We start from the raw sequence: 24759 nt of genomic DNA, 5'->3' as shown, positions 1-24759 counted from the left end.
GTTAAACTAAACAATCCCTTTGGAAAATTTAAATGTACTGTATAGACCAGGGGTGGTCAAAGTATGGTCCATCGGCCACATATGGGCTGCTCCGTTCTTTAATATGGCCCACCAGACCTGACCTGCTTTGTATTATTTTACATGCACATTTTGTTTTCTTTAAATCTACAAATGACCCTCGATAAAGGTGGCAAATTAGCACACAAATGTGGCCACCCATGGTATTCACTATAACAGCAGCATTTCAATAATTGAGAAAAAAAGTTTTTTTATTTTTTTAATATATCATGTATATAAAGACATTCAATACCCATGAGTGAACAGTACTTATTACATTAAGAGTACGAGAAAACTAAGCCTAAAAGCATTACAATTTAGTTCCTTTCCCCACAAAAATGTTATTCCACAATAGAGCTCCAAGTGATCTCATGATATACAGTACACTTCATAAATCCTCCCTGGTGTCTTGATAAGTTAGTGCAAGGTACTTTAACTCAAAATGTAAAATCGCTGCCCTGAGGAATGGGTATTTGCAAGCAGTGGTTTCAAATAGTGACTGAATGAGAGTAACTGTAGAAAGTGATTGCCAACCACATACTAAATGTGCCTTGACTCGAAATTTGGGAAACTGCTCTAGATGTCTGTGGTGACAACTGGAGTGACTCCGTGGATGAGCAACGTCGGACCCAAATCCTGACTCAATAGGTCCACCTGGTGCAGGTAGGCCCGGTACCGGCTTGAATCTGCAGGCGGGTGCGGCAAATACAGGAAGCGCACAGCCGGCTGGGGGGCTCCGTGCCTTCGAATAAGACTGTTGACGGCGTGAACGTACTCATCTGTTAGCAGTGCTGCATTGCTGGGAAAGGTTTCTTTAGGTCCATCCTCCACTTCCTCGCTCCATTCCTCTTCAGTAGCCCTCTCTCGTCTTCCCCAATGTAGTGCCACTACCTGGTCCCAAGCCACTATCTGCACTTGCGCAGACATTCTGAGTTCCTTGAGCATCAGTCGCAGCTTGGCCTCCTCCTCGTCCCGCATTCTTCCCCCAGCCTCAACGCACAGGAAAACGCGCAACCTGGCCTGGCTCCAGGCACGGGTTTCGTGAAGTATGCAGGCCAGCTGAAGCAGAAACAGAGAGCAAATGTCCACGTAGCCACAATTGTCCGGTTGCAGCAGATTCAGCGGCCAAACGTCAACAAACGGGCCTGCCATGCCTTGGCGAGTTCTGGTCTTTCTCCCACATCCTAAAACTTCTTCCCTGTTGAACCAGCTGAAATATCGAGCCAGTGTCACATTTTTGCCCATTTTTATAGCATCGGTAATAACTGACACATACTCCTCTTCCTTGAGGTCTTTGGGTTTATCAGCATCACGTACACTAGAGAAGAAAGGGAACAGTGGTTCTCCTGGGCCTTTGTTTGGACATACTATATCCAAGCCATTGTCTGGAGTTAAAATAACTTTGCCTTTGAGGTGGTCTCCAGGGGGGCAGTTGTCATAGAAACCCAAGACAAGAGTGTTTGGCCTCATCCCGCCTAGGAAACATTACAATATTGATGGTTTTAGTCCAAACGAGTCGTGTTGCAGGTCATGAAAAGTAATAAATCCCCCGCATATTCACAGCTTGGAATTTGCAGCTTTTGGGGGAACCTATACTCTATTCACTGAAAAAATAACCTAAAGCAGTGTCTAATGGAAAAGTATTGTTTTGGCACAATCCTCTGGCATTTTGGTGCAGAGGAACTACAGCATGTGAGGGTAGGAGCTTCATTTAGTCAGGCCATAGTCATGTCTAGGAGAAAAGTAGCGCTTTTCTGTCATCTTGTGACATCTACAGGAAGTTATAAGCCTCTTGGCTATTATGTATTTACCCTTGTTTGTTTCAAGCTACCGGGACGCCATCTGACAGAAAAATATCCTTATTCTTGAAATATGCGATAACGTAGGGTTGAATTGGTATATTCAATAGTTTGGTGACAGTACTTTTCAAGGTGGGAATTTCATTAGAAGTTCTTTTTAAAAACGAAGGGATAGCTCTCCTAGCCAACACTATAGTGTACTGCCTGTTATGTTCAGCGATTTAACTCTGCTTTTTATTTTAAGTGACCTGGTACTACAACGGAGACTGAACGTTAACATTCTGCGAGAAAATTTTGGCAGTCGAAGCTCAGTCTCCTTTTCTCTCCCCACTGCTTGGATCCGAGCTGATCGAGAAACTTTGGCGCCATGAGACCAGTGATACTGACAGTACTATAGACTTGTCATTTTTATTACTGGTTGTGTTCTATGTTTTCATAACCCCGATTTCATTGTATTTGCGCCATACAATGATAACAGCTCTCTTATTTTTATGTTAAATCTTTATGTACAGCACTTTAACTTTGTTACAGCTGTGGTTGTTTTTTTCCCCCCAAAGTGCTCTATAAACAAAGTTGAGGATTTCAAAGATTAATCTGTGGAAGAGTAAGTACACATGGACCAGCATGTCCATGAAACTGCGAACAGCTCATTAAATCAGATATGGCTCCTTTGATCACTTTGCTGATACTGGGAAAACTGTAGCAATGTTAAACATCAGTCACAGTGACTTTACACAATTCCAGTGAGCAGCGAGTATACTTTGAAGAATTTGATGATCATTGTCATCACTATGCATTTGCCTGATGACTGGAAATTAGCACGCCGCCGAATCCCAAACGCGGAGGTGCTGCCTGCATTCACAAATTCATATTTAATTTTTTTCCCCCCAAAACCTACCCTCACCAATTTTGTGGTTTTTCCACCACTGTTATGCCACAAAACGGCACCAAAGCCCAGGCTAATCGGAACATATCATTTGGTGTTAAAAATGTATTTTGAAGTGATACATCGACTGTATGAATAGCTTTGCATGTCAGGGAGGAGCGAAGTTTAGCCTGGGTTAAACAGCTACGTTAAGTCTTGATTACAACAACGTTACAAGCAAGAGCTTGAAATAGTAAAATGTTCTGGGGATCGTAGTATGTGGTACTTTTACAGTTTCAACTATTAGTATAGGCAATTATAAATATTTTAGAGGGTTGTCGATTTCTCACAGTTTTTCACCATTTACAGGAGGACTCTGAGCCTTCCCCGTGTGAATAGCGGGGGAATGCTATACAACTGAAAAATTCACACCTACCAAAGCCTGTGATGAAAAGAAGGTTCTGAACTCCACGTCTAACAGAGTCGGCCAAGGTGAGGTTAACAAAGGCTTTGATGTTCAAATGGTCCACTAAAGACAGCCAAGAGTCATAACAGCTCTGCAAAGGATCAGACGCCAACTCATCTATAGAAGCACATACAAAGTCAATGGTTGGATCCTCAGCTTCAATCCATGTGTGTAAATGTGAATAGGCGGAGGAGGCATCATTGAAAACCAATAGCACCAATAAAATGGTAAAAGAAAAAAATAAATAATTGTACCCAGCAATCCTAGTTTGACATGACCCAGTACATAGAGGCCACTCTTCTTCAGGTCATTAACAAACATTAGCAGGCCTATACAACTACGAGGGTTGGCCACCATTAGCAGCACTTGAGGCCTCCAGAATTTGACGTGGTCCTTGCGCACGTCCAGCATCAGGAGGTACTTACGGACCTGAGCGAGAAGCGGTGAGAAAAGGATTTAAATAACAGTCAATCATGTATACTGGTGTCTTGACAGTGACGGGATTGATTAAAAAGATTTTAATTTAAAAAAATATGACTTTCATTGGGGGAAAAAAATAATTCTAAATAGAAAAATCTAATTTTTAAAATACATCAAGTAATTTGTAGAATTTTTATAAAATGATTTTCAAAAGACTAAACAAAGTTCAAAATAAGAAATAAAAATGACCCAAATCATTTTTATTTTTTATTTTATTTTTTTAAATTTACTTATTTTAAATGTCTCATTTTAATGGAAATAAAACCCTTTTTTAAATGAAAATAAATCTGATCTTTAATATATACAATCGCTATAATAAAAAAAGTTTTCTAAAAATAGAGATTTTTAGACTTTCATTTAAATGAATTTTAAGTTTAATTTTGAAATGGATTCTTCTGTTTTTCATATACATATATTATATTGTATATTGCATATACATATATTATATTGTATATGCAATACATATAATCTATTAAACATTTTTGGCAGATATGATTGAAGTAATTGAGTTATATTATGTTACAGTGAGTAGTTGCAATGACAAATGTAAAGTTTTTTTGATAAAAAAAAAATTTGCATCACACAGCTAATATAAAATGCCAGAGTACTTTGTAATACAAGAACTCCACAACAAGGATAGGTTATATATTATATTACATTTCTCTCAATTCGGAGTTTAAGTGAATTGAATTTTTATTGGGCTTGATTTAAAGTGGGATTTTGTTTTTAAGAGCTAGAGAGGAAAACAAACAGGTGTGTGTGCGCGTGTGTGCACCTGGTGGAAGATGAGAGCCTGGCTGACATAGCCCCAGTTACTGATCGGTCCGAGGTAATGGATGAGCATTAGGAGCAGCAGCATAAATGCTATGCTGGCAAAAGCATAGATGGCATTGATTAGGAATATCATGACCAGGCTGCCAAGAATGCCCAGTGTGCAGGTGTGCCATGTGAAACAACGGAAGGAGGGCCTGAATGAAGAGGGGGGGGGGAAGAAAAAAAGAAAAGAACAAACAAAACAAAAAAAAACACATTTTCAGCATTAATCAATTTAGATTTTTTATTTTTAAATCTACATTTTATTCAAAATTATTATACATATAGCATTTGAGTCACAAAAACATTCTAATTTTTGTTTTTCAATCTGAGACAGCTTTGATAATTTCCCAACTGAGACCAATAAAAACAATTACTTAAATTGGTTGATCAACATTCAAGTTTTGATAGGGACGAAGCCGCTAATGAAAAGTGTGGAACAATCCAATGCCTTATGAAATTAATGAAAACACTGCACAATAAATACATTTGTGTGTGATTCAGAGAAAAAACAGGTTTGTTGTGATAAAAGGACATTAGAAAGTTTCTGTCGGTTATATGCATCTTATTAAGACGGCGCATCCTTAAAAGGAAGCTCTAGGAAGGTGGATTTCATTATACCTCCTTACAAAGGATAAGAGTGTTGATAAGGTGACATGAAACTTGATTGGTGACGTTTTTTGGTCAAAACTGCATTGGTTTTCAATATATATGTAATGACTGAAATCTGACATTTACTTACAGTACGGTTATCATAATAATTTGCACAGTGGATACTATATCAACTCACTGCTTGGTCCTGTACCCTACCTAAAGTTTGGCGCAGATGCCCACTCCAGAGCCAAACAGGCCAGGTTCACAGTGGCATACACCATCAAGAAGAAGATGGTCACAATGCCAGCGATGGAGTTCAATTTCCCAGCGAACAGCACCATCTAGTGGCAAACAAAGCACCATTTTCACTTGCCGTTTGAGAATGAAATATTTTTTTCATGAGTGTGGACAAATGTATTTAAACAGCATAATCAGAGGTCAGAAAGATTTGTTTACGCTGTTGGTTACACAGCAAAATTATACAATTACACTGAATTTAGGCAAGGACACCGCTCCATTGTGAATATAAACGTGATTTATGGATGAGTTAAATTTATGTGCCAATGATGACCGTTTCATACTCTATTCATGTTATTACTTGATTACTCATCAGAAAGCTTTGAAAATGTAATTTGCATAAATAAAATATACTTTGTGTGCATACAGTGGTGCCTTGAGATACGAGTGACCCAAATAAGTTGAGGCACAAGCCGTCGTTTGGCCAATTTTGTTTTTGCTCTGACTCGCGAGCAAAGATTTTATATCCGAGGACTGTATGGTGGCAGCCAATTCAATGCACTTCAAAACAAGCAGCAGTTGGGCACAGTGAACAAAAATAAAATAGAGGCTTCAAGCCGTTTAATCTCACTCTCAGTTGGAGATTACTGGCAAACTAAACACTGAACAGAATTTCACATTGTGTATTTAAAACAACCACATACCTTTGCCTTACAACAGCCTTAAATGCTAACACACGCAAAACACCACACACATCGGTGATGCGATGACAGAATATAACAATACTCACAGGCATATTGTCTTTATCCTTTGTGAAAAATGACTATACTGCAGCTGACTAAAAGTCAGTTGTGAAATTCTGTTTCCAAGTCTGTATTATACTGCCCCCAGGTGGCCAAGACATGCACACCAGAAGGAAATGCGGAAAAAATTGTGGCAAAACAAATTTCTTTACATTCTACCTGTATTTAATTATATCATTTTTTAATGTTGGACATAGTCAATACTTTATGAGCTCTCTAGCTCAAAACACAGCCATGAGACTTCCGTTTTGTGCTGGAGGGTCACATTTCATCCATCCATCCATTTTCTGTACTGCTTATCCTCACAAGGGTCGCGGGCATGCTGGAGCCTACCCCAGCTATCTTCGGGCAGGAGGCGGGGTACACCCTTAACTGGTTGCCAGCAAATCGCAGGGCGCATATAAACAAACAACCATTCCCACTCACATTGAAACCAATGGGCAATTTAGAGTCTTCCATCAACCTACCACATATGTTTGTGGGATGTGGGAGGAAACCGGAGTTCCCGGAGAAAACCTGCACAGGCACGGTGAGAACATGCCAACTCCACACAGTAGAGGCTGGGCTTTGAACCACAGTCCTTAGAACTGTGAGGCAGATGTGCTAACCAGTTAATCAAAGTGCCACCCACATATTTCAGTAAATGTTTAGTTAAAGATTTGTATCGAAGCTCAAGCTGTTGTCAAACTAGATTTGGTAATTTGTTAAAATAACAGACCACGTGGGGACTGACCAATGGTATCGATTTGTGAAAAAATAAATTAAATTGAACAAATTTGGACATACGTTTCAGTCAGAAAGCTACAAGTATTCTCTCTCATATATATGCAGTAAGGGAAGACTAGTTCCATAGTTCCTTTACCTGTACAAGCAGCCAAGAAGCAAGCACTGAGGCCCAGGGGTTACCACTGTGGGATGTCTTCCTTGCCAGGGCAAGTACACCACCTATAGCAGTTTATTTAAAATACAAAAACAAACAAACAAATACAAAAAAAAAAACAACAACAGTAGAAAAGGCAAAGTTCTGTCTGTTGCTGCTCATATGGTTCTCTATGAGACAAGCAACTGAGTCATCCCGTGTTGGTACTTAAGCAAAACACAGGGTGATGGAAATTGTGTCTCTATGGAGAAAGTTAACAGTGCCAGCCATCTGTTGTCAAATGGTGCATTCCAAATGAACATTGCACCATCAGGAAAACAAGACAAATGAATAACTGGCCCATTTCTCGCAGATGGCTGGCTATTAAAATGCTGACACGGGTTTCACAGAACGGTCAGCTGGGGTGGAACCTTAGCAGTAAACGTCACCTAAACTATCAACTAGTCATTTTATATTTTTACACGTCACAAACCTGTCAGGGGATGAATCCACTCATGTCAAATTGACATTTGCTCCCATTTAACATGCAGTACATCAAGGCCAAGGGTTCTCAAACCTTTTGGGTCCAGGGGGACCGCTTATAGAAAAGTATCTATTCCAAGGACCACCTCATAATACTAACACCAATTAAACAATTACCATATTTACCCATTAATGCCATAGGAATTAAAAAAAAATGCCTTAAGAAAAGTGTTACGTTACAATAAATTCATATTTTTGAGAAAAAAGTATTAATCTATAATAAAAGGCAAATTCTGTTTAGGAAAAAAGTCATAATCAAGAACAAAGTTGTAACATGAAAATAAAGTCAAAGTTAAACACGGGAACTCTTTAGAACGTGAATTAAAAAAGTTACACCTTTAATTCTGTAATAGAAACATTGAAAATGTTTTTATTTGTATTTTTTTTAAAAAGGACTATATTCCCCCCCAAAAAATACACTTGCTTAAAATAAATTAAAAAAATTTAAAAATAAAAACTAATCCTGTATTATTTCAACCATTCAATTAATGGAGAGTTACAAGAGAACAAATATGTAAAACAAAAGAGCACAGGAGCAAAGCTTATGAAATTAAGCCCGCTCACGAACATTTGAGGAGTAACTGAACAGACAACTGAATACCTGATAAACTTGGTATATTACATAAAAAATAAATTGAAACAAAAATCAAATTCATGGAATTTCAATACGGATATGAGAATTTACATGAATAATGGGGGTTAGGCTCGACAGTTTTCCAGTAGAGATGTTTTAATTATAGATTTGAAAAGCGAGCGTGATATGAACTGACCCAAAGCCAAATTAGGGAGGAGTAATTGCTTTATTATATTTATTTTATTGGCGCGCCGATCCCCATATTTACGGTCACGGAAAAAATTACATCACCACCCTTGCTTCTTCAGTGCTTTGTTCATTTTTAATGCCTGGTACAACTAAAGGTACATTTGTTTGGACAATAATGACAAGAGAAATAGCTTATAACAGTTTAATATCTAGCCATTTTTCATGGTTTTCTTGATGGTACCAGTAACCAGAATCACTGGGAATACAATTAAGATTAAGCATGTCAAATAGGACAAGTATTATGGAATCAGCTGCATTTTCATCATGCTCATTTCAAGTATTCTTCAGGTAAAAAACCTTCAGTGAGACCAGGCATTAAAATGGACAAGAAATTGAAGAAATAAAGCAGTCGACAACTTTTTTTCCCGTAACTATATGTACAGTATGTACCTTGTTAAATGATACAAAACTATTTACAGCAGATTTTTTGCAGACCTTCAAGCTAAAGCTCAGACACCCCAGTTTGAGAACCAGTGATCTCGGACACACAAAATGGCTGTCTTACCAAACAGGTCGTCTTTGGATAGTGCGTACAGGACTCTGGAGGCTCCAATTAGGTTGCTCATGGCGGCGGACATGGCCGAGGAGTAGACACCAACTGTGACCAGAGGAGGCCAAACATTGATGGCCCCAAAGAAACTGTAGTCTCTTTGGAGAATGGTACTAAAGATGGAAAGATAAAATTCCCAATATGATATTTTGGAAAACAAAGTGTATAAAAATTAAACTTTTTCATGGATGTTATAGAGACAGTAAAGAGGGGATAGTACATCTTGAATTTTCTTTTTTGACAAACTATTCTCCCTAGAGTTGAAGTCTCATTGTATTATTACAGTCATAGTGCTAATGTGACTGTAGAATTATTGACTATATTATTAGCCCAATATGTAAAAATCTTAATTCCTCTAACACTGTGATCTCTTTGTATTTTTTTTCCAATTGATTAGACGTATGTTGGCGGGTGGGACTCAGTGTCCCCTCAACACTCCTGGCGCTCTCTTGGGGAGGAGCAGAGTTTCGTCCAACGTTATGTTAAATCTGTTTAAAATGGATCATAAGACAGTCTTTGGCACCTTTTCCAAGACTGGGGATCTCTGGTTCAGAATAGGACTCCGGATATCAACCCATTTATCCTGATAGTGATACTAACCGTTCACAAGACAATGCAACCAGCAGACTTAGCAGGTTGTATGTGATGAAAGTTGTAAAAATGGCCACCAAGGTTCCTCTGGGGATGGAATAGCTTGGGTTCCTCAAGTCACCTGGCAACAACATAACAGAAATCAAGACGATCAAGCCTCTTTTTATTGGCACTAGGGCTCAGCGGTTTTCAAAACAGCGACTAGTGGCTATAAATCCTGCTAAGAAAATGAAAACGAGCAGAATCATCAAAAATGGAACCTCATGGAAGGCAATCAAAGTCCATCATGCTGAACATTTCGAAAAACAAAGTGCCCATTTACTGTATATGTTGCAAAAGAAGTGATTTTATGCCAATATGTTGGGAAGTAGGCCATGTTCATGCCCCTCAATCGAACAAAGTACACTATATACTGTATATGGTAAACGGAGTATGTTTTGCAGTAGGTCGTCGAAAGTGTGTCGCGATTGTGACAAGAGATGATGCTATTCTTTGAGTGAATGAACGCCACGTAAGAAAGCCACTGACGTTCAACTCGAACTGTGCGGTGAGTCAGCATCGATAATGCCGCTTCTCTTTGTTGCATAGCTGTAAATGATTTTGCCATCAAAAGCCCTTTTTCAGTCAGTTGCTGTTCTGCTTGACCTGTCTTTTTACAAAAAGCTAATTTTCTCCACCTTTTAAACAGAAATCGCTGTTTTGGGTGAAACAAACCCATGTTCTACCGTTGACAAGTCTGCAAGTTAATGGAGCTTCTGTCGCCGAAATACACGCGGCAACAGCCTTTCAAATGTCAATGCACTCCTTTCTTCTCACCCTGTACTTCTCTTTGTATAATAATTACAGCTACAGCAATCTTCTTCCTTGACCATTGCGGCATATTGTTTGTGGTTCAATGAAAAAATAACACAGCCCAGTATATGTGGTGCCTCAAAACATTGTTTCCCCATAAGAAAGCTCAGGGATTGCAGATGTTCTGTTGCAGCGAGTTGGTATGGGTGCATGGGTCAATTGCCAGGTGTGCTGGTATGAGTTGCCGACCGTAATTAGGCTGCAATTGTCCAGTTCAGTCGCGTTTGGCCACGTCATTTGATCTGTGCAGGGCCTTACCTGACATGTTAGATCCAGCCATGATTCCAGTGCAACCATTGAACATGACTGCAAACACAGTGGCAAAATTCATCATGGCTCCAGTGGTATAGTCGACGGTATAACTAGCTATGAGGAAACACAGGAGAGACAACCCATTCAGTTGTGTTGGAACTACAAACAAGATTACAGTTCCGGCCAGGCTTTGAAGTTATAGTACTGTTCCACATCAAAATGTGTCACATTCAACATTATGACAATGTTGCAGGGACGTACCCCATAGGTTGCCCTCCAAAGTGTGCAGTCGGAGGCCAGTATAGTTGGCAGTGGTCTGGGTCGAAGTGTTCACAACGGAGGAATCTGGAAGTGTGATCATCCTGGGATCCACAGCGAAGAAGCTGCTAAAGATGGATGCCAGGATAGTTGTGACGATGAGGAAGATAACAAAAGTGGCTTTGGCATAGATGTGGGCGCCTACCTGTAAATCACAAGCCAGTTGACCTGAGAGGCAAGTTAAATATGATGACATAACGATGACTTCATGCATAAATCATATGACAGTGGATCTTCCAAATTCAACTACTTTACAGGTTGTACAGTTTGGAAAGGGATCAAATTTTTGGGGTTGCACAAATTTTGAGTGACATCATACAAGACATTAGAATGTTGTACCAGATTTCTCCAAGACAGTCTTGCAAGAAGAACAGCGTTTCGCCTATTTTATTTTTTTTGGGGGGGGGGGGGTACCTTTTGTGTTTTATTAATGATACAGAAAACCCAAGTGTCCTACAGGAATAAACAAGTAAAATTATTAAATTTCCATTATATTCCATGTTTCTTCTTTACACTTGTCAGTTAACACTCCTAAGATTTTCCAAGGTCAAAGTCACCCTCAGCTTGTTTAGTCATTAAAAAAGTATTGATTTGAAAAATATAGATCTCTTAAATTAAATTAACAATGAAGTAAGTGAATTTTTTTTTCCCCATTTGTAAAATATTCTCAGATTTTTCTACTTTAAAACCAGATCAATTTGACCTCCATTAAAACTGGTGGGTTAGGAAAGGTAAATGCAAAGAGCAATGAACATGAAGGCCACACAGCAGTTAAATTCATAGTGTTATGCCTGTGAATTGAAAGCGAAAATACATTTCTCCTAAATTTGACACTCTAGATTCACTTTACAGGGTATTTAATAAATGTTTTAACACATTACAATTTCTATTATTTCCAATGGAATTTTTTTTTGCATTGCAAATTATGCTGGTCAGCAAGTATCCCGACAGATTGCGTTCAACCTTCAATTCTCCACTTAAATGACTGAATGAAAATGTGTCTCACCAAACAAACAAGGAAACAAATTAAGAGCAGCACAGTGCCATACAGCAAAGACCACCAGTATCCTGAAGGCAACACTCGATGGGAGGCTCCAATAACCGCCGCAGACTGTGAAGCTTGAATGCACATGAAACGAATAGTTAAGAGCCAAACGCTGATAAGCCACTGAATGTGATATGACAACCAACCTTCTGGGATGCCAAAGGCAGATGTGATTGCTTCAACCAGACCCAAAATGTAGAGCGCGCTGCCACACACATTGGCAAAGAAAAACATGATTCCAATACTGCCACCAAACTCTGGACCCAGCGCTCGACTGATCATGTCTGTCGGCCATCATTAAGGAATTCTAGGGGACACATTTTGAAAAACTGACTTTTTAAGTGCTTGCATATAAACAGTTGACTTTTTAAGTGCTTGTATATAAACAGTTGTGTGTCTCTCCTCAAGGGTGAAATGACACAAGTACATCTTTTGTTTGCTGCCCATTTCTGAAAATTTGTCTGTGAGCAAACTGTTTTACATTTTGCCAGATTGCGATGCAACAATGGGGTTACTACTTTACATTACTGGCCCCAGATCGAGTTTTTCCACCCATGACTTCGCAGCTAGGCTGGGCGAACTGCTGCCTTTTCTAAATGAAGGCTGGAGTCTGGCCAACGGACTACTGGGAAACACTATCATTTCAAAGCCAAAGGGTAAGCAGGTGTAGTTTTAGCACACATTAGCAGACATAAAAAATAACCACATGGCCTCAGAGTGTAGATGAATTGAAAGATACAATAGGCACCTCCCGCATCCAAGGCTCCATTAGTTGAGATGGCGCAGACGGAAAGGACAGTCATTGTGATAATGACGTAGGCTAGAAAGAACATGGCGATGGCCTGGTACAGCCCTGCTTGACCCACAACAAATCCTGCAGGCAAATAAAAAGTTTTACTAAACTGTGAACGTGACATGATAGAAGATTCCAGTAGACAAGCAGGAAAGGCTCCTTGTGGGGTTGAATCCGAAAAAAGCAGGATGGTCATCTTAAAATGATGTAGCGAAAGGTCACATAAATTACATTCCAAGTGTTGTTAGCGATATATTGCATGCATTTAAAACATACAGTGACATACTGTAAATGTACATGTACCCATGTACTTCTGGTGGATTTAAAAAAATATATTTTTAGGTTTAATGTTGCAAGACGAGTTTGCTAATCTATTAAGTTTATGAACGATGTGCACATAAATTAATCAATCTCCAAAGACGGAGATTTAATTTCCTTCTGTAGTCCAGAACATAAAATGACAAATGAAACATAACCTCACATTAGGGTTACACAACCACTAACACAAACTCAAAACACAAAATGAATCACAGATCATAAAATCATCAAAACCTGCAGTACGAGGATAATGACAATGTAAAAAGCCAACAGAAAATAAGCTTACAGTGCGAGAACAATGTTAACATTCTTACAGATTCAGTAAAATGCCTACCATGGTAATTCAATTACAGAGACTATGTTTAAATACCAGCAATAGTAAATTCAAGTAACTGGATGATAGTTCTTTAATAGAATAATATCGTGTTTTGGATAATTGTATATTTAGGGTTTAAACTATTAATATAGACAATTATAAACATTTTAGGGGGTGTTCATTATTCACCTGGTCCTGCAGTCTAATAATGAGGGTTCACACTGTACTGTTTGATGGTTTACTTTTTGTTTGAAAATGTTTAAAATATAACTTCCATCCTACCATAATCATTGTTTAATTAAACACTAATTCATGTAGAATCATTACCTTTCCAGGAACAATCATCCATTTTTTTGTTGAGACTGAATCACATTTGGAGTAATTTATCATCTGGCTTTAATTAGTCTGAAAGGAAATAATATAAAGGCACAATCGGGCAAAATGAATTAAATACCACCACTGGGAGTTCAATATAAACAAAATAAAAATAAAAAGATAAACGACAATTAATTGAGTAAAAAGATGTTGAATCAAATGGGCTTGTTATTTGACCATCATTGTAGCGTCTAACTTTTTTCTTTTTCACCATAAATGTTAAATACCCCATCATGAAAGTTAAATGCTCGACGAGATATCATTGTGTTTTTCATGTACTTTTAACAAGTGCACTTCCAGTCCTAATGTTCTTACTCACCAATTCGCAGAAACACGACGACGCTAAACATAGACAGCAACGTCGGAATAACGACTCCGAAAAGCACGCCAAGCTTTCGGTCGCTTTTAGGGGCATACAGACTGTGACCTCGGTCTTCGGCCGGCTTGGGCCTCCTGTTTGCGGGCTCATCCTTCGACTCCGGACCGCCGCAGGCGCGGTTGCTGTTGGTGGGTCGATAGTTGAGAAGGGGAGCCTTCTCAGACATTCCAACGCTTACGTGTCCCCCTAATGACTACAACAAAACAGTAAGTCTTAATTTATTTGCTATGTTGGAAATGTGCTGCTAAACCAAGCAGCTTTAACTAATTGAGCTCACCTCAACCGCAGACAGGTGGAGAGGAGGTAACCAAATTGTTCTACAGGCTGCAAGGTGTGCTAATGCTAATGAGGCTGAACATGTGACGTCATTATTGAGTGTGGGGTTTTTTTTGGGGGGGGGGTGTACTAATTTTGTAATTAGTTCCATGTACACAGGCGGTTTTAGTATTTTCCCATACAATAGAGCTAGCAAGACAAATGTCTCACTTGTACTCCAACATACATGCAGTTTAATACTAGAAACTACAACAACTTTAAAGCCATTGTTAAATATTCAGCCCTCTTAAACTTGCTATTATTATCTTGTGAGTGGAAACGCACACACACACACACACACACGCACACAAACAGTTTAACCAGTAGTAGCACGTCGTACAATTGGTTAGCACGTCTGCCACACAGTTCTGTGGTTCAGGGTTCGAATCTCTAACTTCCTCCCACATTCCCAAAACATGCATCCATTTTCTGTTATATCGCTTGTTCTCATTAAGAAGCTGGATCCAATCCCAGATGATTCAAGGCTAAAGGTGGACCCGGATTGGTCGCCAGTCAATCACAGGGCACATATTGAGACAGACAACCATTTACACTAACCATCTTTGAGTTGGAACTGAACACACGCTGCCTGCACAGAAGTCAGACGAGTTGACCGCCACAACATCAGTGATTTGAAAACATGCATTAGGTTAATTGAATACTCTAAATTGTCCACATGTGAATTTTAGTCAATGGTTGTGTGTCTATATGCGGCTGTCAATTGGCTGGTGACCAGTCCCGAGTCTAAACCTCTTTTCTTGCCAAAAATCAGGTCACTCGCAACTCTAAGGACAAGCGCTACAGATATCGGATGCAGTGATGGTATTGCATTGAATCAGAGTAGCTTTATACACCATTAAACGGAGGCCAGTCCATTGTGTATCCATCTTCTCTCGCCCAGTCAGCTTGGATTGGCTCGTTCACGTTAATTGGGACAAGCGTTATAGAAAATAAAGGGATTGATCGTTGGGCGGGCGGCACGGTGAGCGACTGGTTAGCACATCTGCCTCACAGTTCTGAGGACCCGGGTTCAAATCCAGCCTCGCCTGCATGTTCTCGCTGTGCCTGCGTTGGTTTTCTCCCGGTACTCCGGTTTCCTCCCACATCCCCAAAACATGCATGGTGTCATTGTCTGTCCCCTGCAGTTCCTTTTTTGGAACTTGGGTGGCACGTTGTGCCTCGCCCTTCCCCTCCCCCTCTCTCACTCTCTCTCTCACCAGCAATCAACACCCCCTCGCCTGCACACCTGTTCCCAATCAGCACTCATCACTGGTTGGGCACCTGTACCCGATCAGCACTCATCACTGCCTGCATTTAAGCCTGCCAGATCCAGGAAATCAGCACCAGAGTATTGACGTTCATCCGTGGTACACAGGCCAATTTTATTGTAAGTTACTTTTCTTCCCGCAGTTATACTTCCCCCCTTGTGTTCTTCTCAGTCTCCAGTGCTCCCTCTGTGTCTCCCGCCTCACTGTCCACTCCAGCCACACTGCCAAGCTATTCCTCTTGCTCATGCTTCCGTTTCCTACACCTTCCCTGTTCCAACGGACCACCATCGCCCATCGGATATCCTAAATGCTGAACAACTACTTAATAAACTATTCTCGTCAACCTCCTCTGCCTGCTTTTGGGTCCAGGCCTACATCATACGATTACCAGTGGTGACACATGGTAGGTTAATTGAAGACTCAAAATTGCCCATAGGTGTGAATGTGAGCGTGAATGGTTGTTTCTATGTGCCCTATGACTGGCTGACGACCAGTTCAAGGTGTACACTGCCTCTCGCCCAAAGATAGCTGGGTTAGGCTCCAGCACGGCCGCGACCCTAGTGAGGATAAGCGGTACGGAAAGTGGATGGATGGATGATGATCGTATGGCATCATAGTAGCTTAATTGACTGGCAACCATTCCAGGGTGGAACCAGCTTCTCTCGCCCAAAGTGACCTGGGAAAAGCTCCAGCTCACTCATGATCCTAATGAGAAGAGGCACTGTAAAAAAAAAAATGGATGGATCATAATGTTGCATCAGTCTAGCTTTCGTTCTTTCTTATACGTGTTTGCCTTGTGACCAGTCCATGGTGTAACTTACTTCTCTCACCCAAAATCGGATGAGATTGGCTCTCGCAAACCCTAACGAGTACAATCACCAGAGAAAATTGATTTATTTTCAACCAGCGCAATAATAAAATAAGAGAACAGATGAACTGACTAATTTAAAGCCAAATGTCTACTTGCTGCAGAAAAATACTACAGAAGCTTTGTTTATTATGTTGTTGTGAAATTGTCATGCGTTTTATTAAGTTAAGGCATCTTTGTTTTTAAATACACAATCAGAGCATAAGAAAAAAAAACAGCATGACTCCTGTAAACACAAATCAAATTTGCATCAGGAGCATATATACCAGACACAGTTCCCTGCACTCATGTTTGTAGGTTTACAAATACTCTACATGTATTGTTGAAAGGTTACTTTAGCTCATTATTTGCTAAATATCAATCCACTAATCAGTACTGAAGCACAAACAAATTCAGACCATGTGTGCTTCTCTGCTTTACGATCAGTGCTGTGTAACAACAGGGAGGGTTTCTGACATGATGTGGCAAATGACAGTGATCACCATCTACATGTGGCCTGGAAGCTGTCAAAAAAAAAACAACACATTTTTCTGTTCGCCAGACCCATTAAATTCAGTGAGAGCATAATTTTTTTTATGAAGAGTTTAACCTACATAGATTCATATTTTCCCCATGTGCCTCAGTTTTGACAATGTCATGTGGTGGAAGAATGGATGGTTTCATTTTCCCTCTTATTCTCCATTTGTGCAAAACCATGATTTTCAGAAATAACTACAGGACGGCCATAATAATTGATTAATTGACCCATTCAGTGATTGTTAACAATTCTGTCATTTGTGTGGAATTTATTGATTGTAGATTAATTATGTCTTAAAGGGGATATATGATGGAAAATGTGCTTCTTATGGCTCGTATACAAATAGTTGGGTCTCTGGAGTGCCTGCTCACCCATTAACCCATTCACCCATTTTCTACCTATTTTTGAACATGTCTGTAAGTGAGCTCTTATGAATTTTTAACTGGCATTATGTAAATTAACTGATGTGTGACATAACAATTTGGCTAATTTTCGTAATACAGTCCCTCACCAAGTTTCTTTGTCCTCGACATGATCAGCTAAGCTGGGTGAAGATCCACAGCAACTTTCAGGCAACCTGTTGCCCCACTACACTGTCTGAAACACAGACAGTGTAGTGGGGCAACAGGTTGCCTGAAAGTTGCTGAAACTCCTACATCCCTCATGGGTGCGACAACCCTGCTATCATGTCAAAACCCAAAGTTAAGCATAGCTGCATTGCTGGATGCACAGATAAGTGTTAGCTAACAGCGATACATTCTGATAAGCGGCTCATACTGTACTTCATTGCTTAGTGAAGTTATCGACACGGTGGGGGGTCTTTGTGTTTGGTGATGTATCCATGCGACTCATAAACACATTGTAGCATTTTCCCTCCGTGAGGGAAAATGCTTTTATTTATTTCGAAGCCACTTGCTTACCGGTTCAGTCCCTGACTCACCACCGGTTGTCATGGTCACCACTTGTTGACATGGTAACAAAATCCACGTTAAATCCGCATTAAAAATGTTAAATTGTAAAAAAAAATAAAAAAAATGCATAATTTAGCTCCTTTAAAGAAACTGCGGTAAAATGGAGTGCATCCTTGGCTGCAACCCATAGAGTGGCTGTTGATTCAGCGATTCAGTTGACTCAACTAGTTATTAGTCCAAAGAAGAAAAACATGACATAAGCTGTGTGTTGAGTGTCAGCCTCACTGACTTCCAATTTTGGACAATCCAGCATTCTTTGTTCTGTTTGTCCCAGGCGCTGACAAAAAGTGGGTTTACTGAAGATGCTCTTCTCATCACTGGGGAGGGCATCTACTTTCCAGGCTCATCATCAGCCGCTCCAGTTTGCCTGTGATCAATCGCTTGTAGTTTAGCAGGACTGTGCTCAGACTGAGGGTGCTTCGAGGAACACAGGACAATTCTGGGTTCTCCACTGGCTCCTGTTGGTCCGAAGAGAAAACACAACAGTCAGAGTGAAGCATACGTATGAAGCAGGGTACCCTTTTTAAAAAGGGGGGAAACCGCACACATGACGAGGAATAAAATCCATCCGTTTGTGTGCTTGATGTTTTATAATGTGTGATATAATCCAAATGACCAACACAGCACACCACACACATAGAATTTGTGATCGTAGATAATGAACAGGTTTACAGTATGATAGTCGGGCCTGAATGAAAGGGAAAGGTGAAAAGACAAAATAAATAGACAGCAAAACCTTCAAATTCAAACAAGTGGTACAATTTGGGGTTCAAACCCCAATTTTTTCTGGAAAAATGTGTCTCAAAAGCCAAACAACCCAAACCATAATGATGCAAATTAATTCATTGTTTTGAAGTTGGAACAATTTAGAAGTCAACCGATCTTATGGAACATAATGTGCTCGAGTTTAGAGACTCCACTGTAGCAGATTTTCAACAACGTCCACAATTTCCAAAAACAATTTGTAATGTGGACTCGTCGGACCACAGAACACTTTTACACTTTGCATCAGTCCATCTTAGATGAGCTCGGGCCCAGAGAAGGCGGCGGCGTTTCTGGGTGTTGTTAATAAATGGCTTTTGCTTTGCATAGTAGAGTTTGAAGTTGCATTTACGGACGTAGCGCCGAAATGTATTTACTGACGTTGGTTTTCTGAAGTGTTCCTGAGCCCATGTAGTGATATCCTTTACACATTGATGTCGGTTTTTGATGCACTGCCGCCTGCGGGATTGAAGGTCACAGACATTCAATGTTGGTTTTCGGCCTTGGCGCTAAAAGGCAGTGATTTCTCCAGATTCTCTGAACCTTTTGTTGATATTATGGACCATAGATAATGAAACCCCTAAATTCCTTGCAACTCTACGTTGAGGAACATTGTCCTTAAACTGTTCGACTATTTTCTCACGCACTTGTTCACAAAGAGGTGAAGCTCGCCCCATCTTTGCTTGTGAATGACTGAGCTATTCAGGGAAGCTCCTTTTATACCCAATCATGGCACCCACCGGTTCCTGTGGGATGTTCCAAACAGGTGTTTGATGAGCATTCCTCAACTTTCTCAGTCTTTTTTGCCACCTGTCCCAGCCTTTTTGGAACATGTTGCAGCCATAAAATTCTAAGTTAATGATTATTTGCTAAAAACAATAAAGTTTATCAGTTTGAACATTAAATATCTTGTCTTTATAGTGTATTCAATTAAATAGAGGTTGAACATGATTTTCAAATCATTGTATTCTGTTTTTATTTATGTTTAACACAATGCCCCAACTTCATTGGAATTGGGGTTGTATATGAAAACACAGAGTAGAGGGTGTACTGTACATCTCCGACTTTCAAGAGGTCTTATGTGGAAAGTATGCACTCCTATCTTCTTCTTGTCCTGAGGAAGGAAGCCTTTGGGGTCATAAAACATTCCCAACATAGCTCCTGGAGCACTACTGATTCCGAAAGCCTCGGATTTACGAGAAACCCGGATGTTTTCAGACCTTATGAAACTGATAATACCTCTGAATTCGATGCAGGGCACAAAGAGAAACCCATTGACACGTTTTTCATTCGGTGGCTGTGTGAAAAAGTTTTGAATCAATACGTGTTTCTGTTTGTCGTCCTGTGTTTATGTAATGTGACAAAAGGAAGCCTGAACCAGTAAGCAATGATTTGCTGATTTTAAAGTACAGAAAAGCATGATTACTGGAAAGATTTTTATATTTTTTATTTTTTTTTTTAAAATAACATACCAGGTTTAAAAATAACGTTCAAGTTGAAGGCATTATCTCACAATCTGGACAATCTGAGTTCCCTTTGACCAACAAATCACAGAATGAGTGGTTACTGCTTGTGCTCCCCCCCATATAATTGTGTCACCTTGACGGCCTCTTACACTCAACTGAAGATGTGTGAGGATGAGGAGGTAACTGTTGATGTTGTGCTCAAGTCTCTGCAAAAGCACCGAACCACATTCTGCCTGGCCGAGGGGCCTCGCAACCTTGACACCTTCAAAAAGATGCCTCAAGGATGCACTGATGTCTTGTCTCCTTTCATGGTACTGTGGAAAGAGAAACACAGACAAAAGAAATGCGGTTGTAGGAGGGAATTATTGATTGTAATTGAAGGAATTGAATTATTACTGGACTCATGGGTGCACTAACATACTGATTTTCTTTCCCAAGATGCTACATGGAGCTCTGTGCAGGGTAGCTGAACTGGCGTGGGCAGGATGGTGGAACTGTTGCAGTTGTTCTGCCAGGATGGAGTTATGGAAGTGGAGAGACGAATTAGCATGTGACTGAATACAGTGGAGCATCCATATTTGAACCCTGTATTTCGTAGGTTGACAGTCAGGCAGGTCGTACAGGGATATTTCCGGTTGGGCATTCATAAAAAGTTACTTAGAGTTACTCAGTTATAATTACTTGGACCATTTCTACCACTACTGCATGTAATTAGCTAGCTAGCTTTGCTTACACCTGAATAGTCCCTAGATGCCACAATTTACAGAACAGCTTCAGTGTTGGCATTTAAATACCCGTGTTTTGTATTTTGTGTTATTCCGGCTACCGTAATCTGTGCGAACGCAAAGCATTGTGGGTATATAACCAACAGGAAGTGTGTGCAAATGTCTGTCATGTAGCGCAAGCCACATGCTGATTAACGTGTGTCCCTGTGTTTAATAAACAGTTGACTTTCACTTAAGTGTCTCTGTTATGTGGATGCACACACCGACACAACACTAAGCGAGGTGAAGCCCACTGCACAGCCATTGGCCAAGAGGAGCCCCGGTTAATTTACGAGTGAGCGCATGACTAGCGCTTCTTGTCGTGGCATGGAAAGCCCTGTGTTGACCCAGTGGGATATATTGCAGCCACAGGAGGCTTTAAACGGATACATTTTCGCGGTTCAAACATGTAAGGATGTGTAGGCATAAAACGGATGTTGTAGTATTTGATGTCGTAGTATTTGATTGACAGGCGGTTTCAGCGCATTCATCATTTGAGAGCGGAGACAATGACTTGATTTTCACCATTTTGAAGACTCATTTTATGTACTTGGCAATTTATTAATCATTCAAAATTGGCAATGTTGTTAACAGCAGTCTTCTCTGTGGTGTGTCTAATTTAGAAAACATTTCTTTTTCACTTTTCAGAGCCCTTAAGTGAAAAGTGAAGAGATTTAGCAATTTTGGTACAGATTTTAGTGAGAAACATGAAGTAGATGTACATGATTTGCTTTTGTTTTAATCATAAAATGATTTGTGGGCTATGAGTATGACACCTGTGCTTTAATGTCTTATTATTAGCTTATTATTATTATTATTATTAATAATAATAATAGTTACACGTATTTGACAGTTAAGATTTTAAAAGTGTTACTCAAAGATTGACATTACTGTGAATAGGGGTTTACAATAGCTAATTTGACTCTAGGACTGATTATTTCTATGATTTTTAATTCCCATAGGAATTTTCTTTTTTTTATTTAGTCATGGAATGGATTGTCATTGACTTTTGTGGTTCCACTGTACCTCAAAGAGTGATGTAAATGTGAGAAAAGGTAACTTAAAGCCTCACCAGTGCGGTCTGCATCTCTGTCACAATATTCATCGCTCTCCTGGACGATCTGCTGCACACAAAGTCAATTGGCTTGGTCTCGGCATATCGCACTTCAGAGGCTAGCATATATAGCAACAGGAGTCCTGGATGAACACATGAGCACACACTGAAGCTGAGTTACAGCAAAGCCCTGAGTACTGTTCAGTCCGCAAAGTATTAAACTCTAGCTACTCACTGCTTAAAGCCATGCCCTGCTTTGCCACGCTCGATAAGTCCACATTTGTTCCATTAAGAGGGCGAGCCAGGTGGAAAATGTCCTGTGTCCACGGCGAGGTCTCATACAGAGGAGCTGCGTTTCCTTTTTGTGTTCTCCCCTCTTGATTTCCAGCCTTGCTATTCAGCAGGGGGGACGCACTATCTAGCCTGAGAACAGGCTGTGCTCCAACCAATCGTATCTTAGCAAAACTGGATTTCATTGATATTGTTTATTTTTGCCACCCAAAGGGCTTTTTTGGTGCTCATGGGACAGCTTCCTGGCTGACTCAAAGGTTAATGATTTATGATTGTGAAAGACTCCATTTGCACAAGTGACATCAAATCATCAATGCTGGAGGCTATTTACCGGTTGTTAAAGTGTCCAGAAGAGGTAGCCCTTCTGCTACCAAACCAGAAGAGAAGGAGCAGGTGTGTGCTCTGCACATGTGGGCATTCATCAAGCTAATCCGATATACAGTACATACTTTAAGAATACAGCCTGTGATCTATAGTTGAACAAATGCTGATCTTAATAGGACACAAATTTTTTTCACGCCGTATCGCCCATGCACGAGGGGAGTGGCCAGTGGGATGGCCGCCCTTCTGTCTACTATGGTGGCCGTGCCCACACCTGGCCTCACACCATAAGGAGTTGTCAGCCCCAACCATTTTCCGAGCAGATTGGAGAGAAAAAAAAAACCACTCTAAACACACCACAGGATAATCACTCAGCATAATTTTCAGAGACATCTGACAATCGGGCCTTTGTTGTCTTTGCTCGCAAGGGAAGGAAAATTCTCAAATTTGGCCCGATTGTCGGAATATGTGTACCATGCTTTAGGCTGAATCTGATTCATTTTGGGACATTGGTCTAACTCTCTAAATTGTTCAGCGGTTTTAATGACAGTCCAGACAAACAAGGTTTTGAGGTTACGGACGGCGTGCAAGGAACTAGTTTGTGCATGGTGTAAGAATACATGGTCATGAGGCACAATAAGGCACGTTAAGTTACCACCCTATTTGCTGTTTTTCATTTGATTGTTTGACATTTATGGCCTAGAAGTGTTATTCATAACACTTAACAACTGCGTTAACGTAGGTTAGTGATAGATTATGGCGCATGCCGGATATGTAAATCTTGTAAACCAAGGTCCAGAAAATAGATGGTTGGACGCTTTAGTGTGTTTTTCTGGTGTGGTCGGTTGAATTGAAAATTCATGCATACTTCATATACATGATAAATGTCATGCAGAAAAGGCAGTGTGTTCACAACTGAGCTCACAAGGAAAGTGGACATTGTCTTCTCCATCCATCCGTACCCCTTGTGATAGACTGGTGACCAGTCTAGGGTCTACCCCGCCTCTCGCCCAAAGTCAGCTGGGACAGGCTCCTCTTCACCCATCACTGTAAATGTGTACAGGTGGTATTAAAAAAAGAATGGATGGCTGCTTTATCTGCGTCCAATTCACACAATCCAAACCACAATGTTTCTTTTATGTATCTATTATCATTCATCATCCATCAGGTCATACATCTAGGGGGCCACAGCTGGAAGACAGCTTAGCTGCAATGTGATTCTCAGGTTGAGGAACTAGAACAGCTGTCAAAAACCACACTGCCAGGAGAAAACACTCAAGGATACACCATCCATCCTCATTTTGGACACCTGTGTCTGTCTATTGTTAGTTTTTACATTGACAGAGCTCCCCTGCACCCTCCAAGCTGTTTGTGGAGGTCATTATTGAGATGCATAATTCCTAAATTTAGTGGTGGATGCTCAGGGCCAGCAAGGCCTTCTCCGCTAGCCTAAACACTGTAAGAAGCACTGACCTACATTTACAATCTATTTGTTCCATTTAATTGTATTAATCTATTCCCAACAACGGCGGCACGGTGGACGACTGGTTAGAGCGTCAGCCTCACAGTTCTGAGGTGCGGGGTTCAATCCCCGTCCCCGCCTGTGTGGAGTTTGCATGTTCTCCCCGTGCCTGCGTGGGTTTTCTCCGGGCACTGCGGTTTCCTCCCACATCCCAAAAACATGCATTAATTGGAGACTCTAAATTGCCCGTAGGCATGACTGTGAGTGCGAATGGTTGTTTGTTTCTATGTGCCCTGCGATTGGCTGGCAACCAGTTCAGGGTGTACCCTGCCTCCTGCCCGATGACAGCTGGGATAGGCTCCAGCATGCCCGCGACCCTAGTGAGGAGAAGCGGCTCAGAAAATGGATGGATGGATGGATATTCCCAACAACCAATTTTCTTCAATTTGTAGCGTTTGTATGTCGATGTTATATTTGTTGTCCAATCAGATTTCAACCTCTATATGTTGTCATATTAATCAATTCCAGAGATTTCCAACTGGTGTGCTGTGAGAGAGATCATCCATCCATCC

At 40.5% G+C, this 24759-nt stretch overlaps 2 protein-coding genes and 1 long non-coding RNA gene across 6 annotated transcripts; 1 reads left to right on the top strand and 2 right to left on the bottom strand.

Annotated features, from left to right (window-relative positions):
- Positions 1-251: 251 nt before the first annotated feature.
- On the bottom strand, positions 252-14294 carry LOC133489256 (solute carrier family 12 member 9-like). Of its 2 annotated transcripts, XM_061798151.1 has the most exons (15): positions 14069-14206; positions 13702-13779; positions 12687-12821; positions 12094-12231; positions 11909-12021; positions 10846-11047; positions 10591-10698; positions 9490-9601; positions 8845-9002; positions 6977-7059; positions 5291-5415; positions 4443-4635; positions 3442-3616; positions 3158-3304; positions 252-1532 (listed from the first exon to the last, which is right to left on the bottom strand). In XM_061798151.1, exons 2-15 carry the CDS (start codon positions 13721-13723, stop codon positions 634-636), a joined length of 2610 nt encoding a protein of 869 aa, XP_061654135.1. In that variant the 5' UTR covers positions 13724-13779; positions 14069-14206; the 3' UTR covers positions 252-633. The 2 variants fall into 2 exon arrangements, with proteins under 2 accessions (XP_061654135.1, XP_061654134.1); XM_061798150.1 differs by lacking the exon at positions 13702-13779 and having other exon boundaries at positions 14069-14294.
- On the top strand, positions 14199-21251 carry LOC133489258 (uncharacterized). Its single transcript, XR_009791849.1, has 3 exons — positions 14199-14334; positions 15664-15830; positions 20734-21251. It is a non-coding gene; the product is annotated as an uncharacterized LOC133489258 (long non-coding RNA).
- thpo (thrombopoietin) lies at positions 17952-24227 on the bottom strand. 3 transcript variants are annotated; one of them, XM_061798154.1, is made up of 5 exons: positions 22349-24227; positions 22132-22279; positions 20717-20803; positions 20445-20609; positions 17952-18525 (listed from the first exon to the last, which is right to left on the bottom strand). In XM_061798154.1, the coding sequence occupies exons 2-5, from the start codon at positions 22237-22239 to the stop codon at positions 18382-18384; spliced, it is 504 nt and encodes a 167-aa protein (XP_061654138.1). In that variant the 5' UTR covers positions 22240-22279; positions 22349-24227; the 3' UTR covers positions 17952-18381. The 3 variants fall into 3 exon arrangements, with proteins under 3 accessions (XP_061654138.1, XP_061654137.1, XP_061654136.1); XM_061798153.1 differs by having other exon boundaries at positions 20452-20609; positions 22132-22256; positions 22349-24225; XM_061798152.1 differs by having other exon boundaries at positions 22132-22256; positions 22349-24223.
- Positions 24228-24759: the final 532 nt, after the last annotated feature.

This window comes from Phyllopteryx taeniolatus, chromosome 14 (genome assembly GCF_024500385.1).
Source record: "Phyllopteryx taeniolatus isolate TA_2022b chromosome 14, UOR_Ptae_1.2, whole genome shotgun sequence".
Taxonomy (NCBI): domain Eukaryota; kingdom Metazoa; phylum Chordata; class Actinopteri; order Syngnathiformes; family Syngnathidae; genus Phyllopteryx; species Phyllopteryx taeniolatus.
This window is presented reverse-complemented; position numbering and strand designations above follow the sequence as displayed.

What these genes read in the sequence shown, in the direction of transcription:
- LOC133489256 (XM_061798150.1), bottom strand. Translation starts at nt 14,294, where the DNA reads ATGTCTGAGAAGGCTCCCCTTCTCAACTATCGACCCACCAACAGCAAC. An exon ending in GTTGCATTGTCTTGTGAACG is followed by an intron (nt 9,003 to 9,489) that starts GTTAGTATCACT and finishes TTCCATCTTTAG; the next exon opens with TACCATTCTCCAAAGAGACT. An exon ending in ATCCAAAGACGACCTGTTTG is followed by an intron (nt 7,060 to 8,844) that starts GTAAGACAGCCA and finishes AAACTGCTATAG; the next exon opens with GTGGTGTACTTGCCCTGGCA.
- thpo (XM_061798152.1), bottom strand. Translation starts at nt 22,589, where the DNA reads ATGAAATCCAGTTTTGCTAAGATACGATTGGTTGGAGCACAGCCTGTT. An exon ending in CAGAGATGCAGACCGCACTG is followed by an intron (nt 20,804 to 22,131) that starts GTGAGGCTTTAA and finishes CCATCCTGGCAG; the next exon opens with AACAACTGCAACAGTTCCAC. An exon ending in TCACACATCTTCAGTTGAGT is followed by an intron (nt 18,526 to 20,444) that starts GTAAGAGGCCGT and finishes TCGGACCAACAG; the next exon opens with GAGCCAGTGGAGAACCCAGA.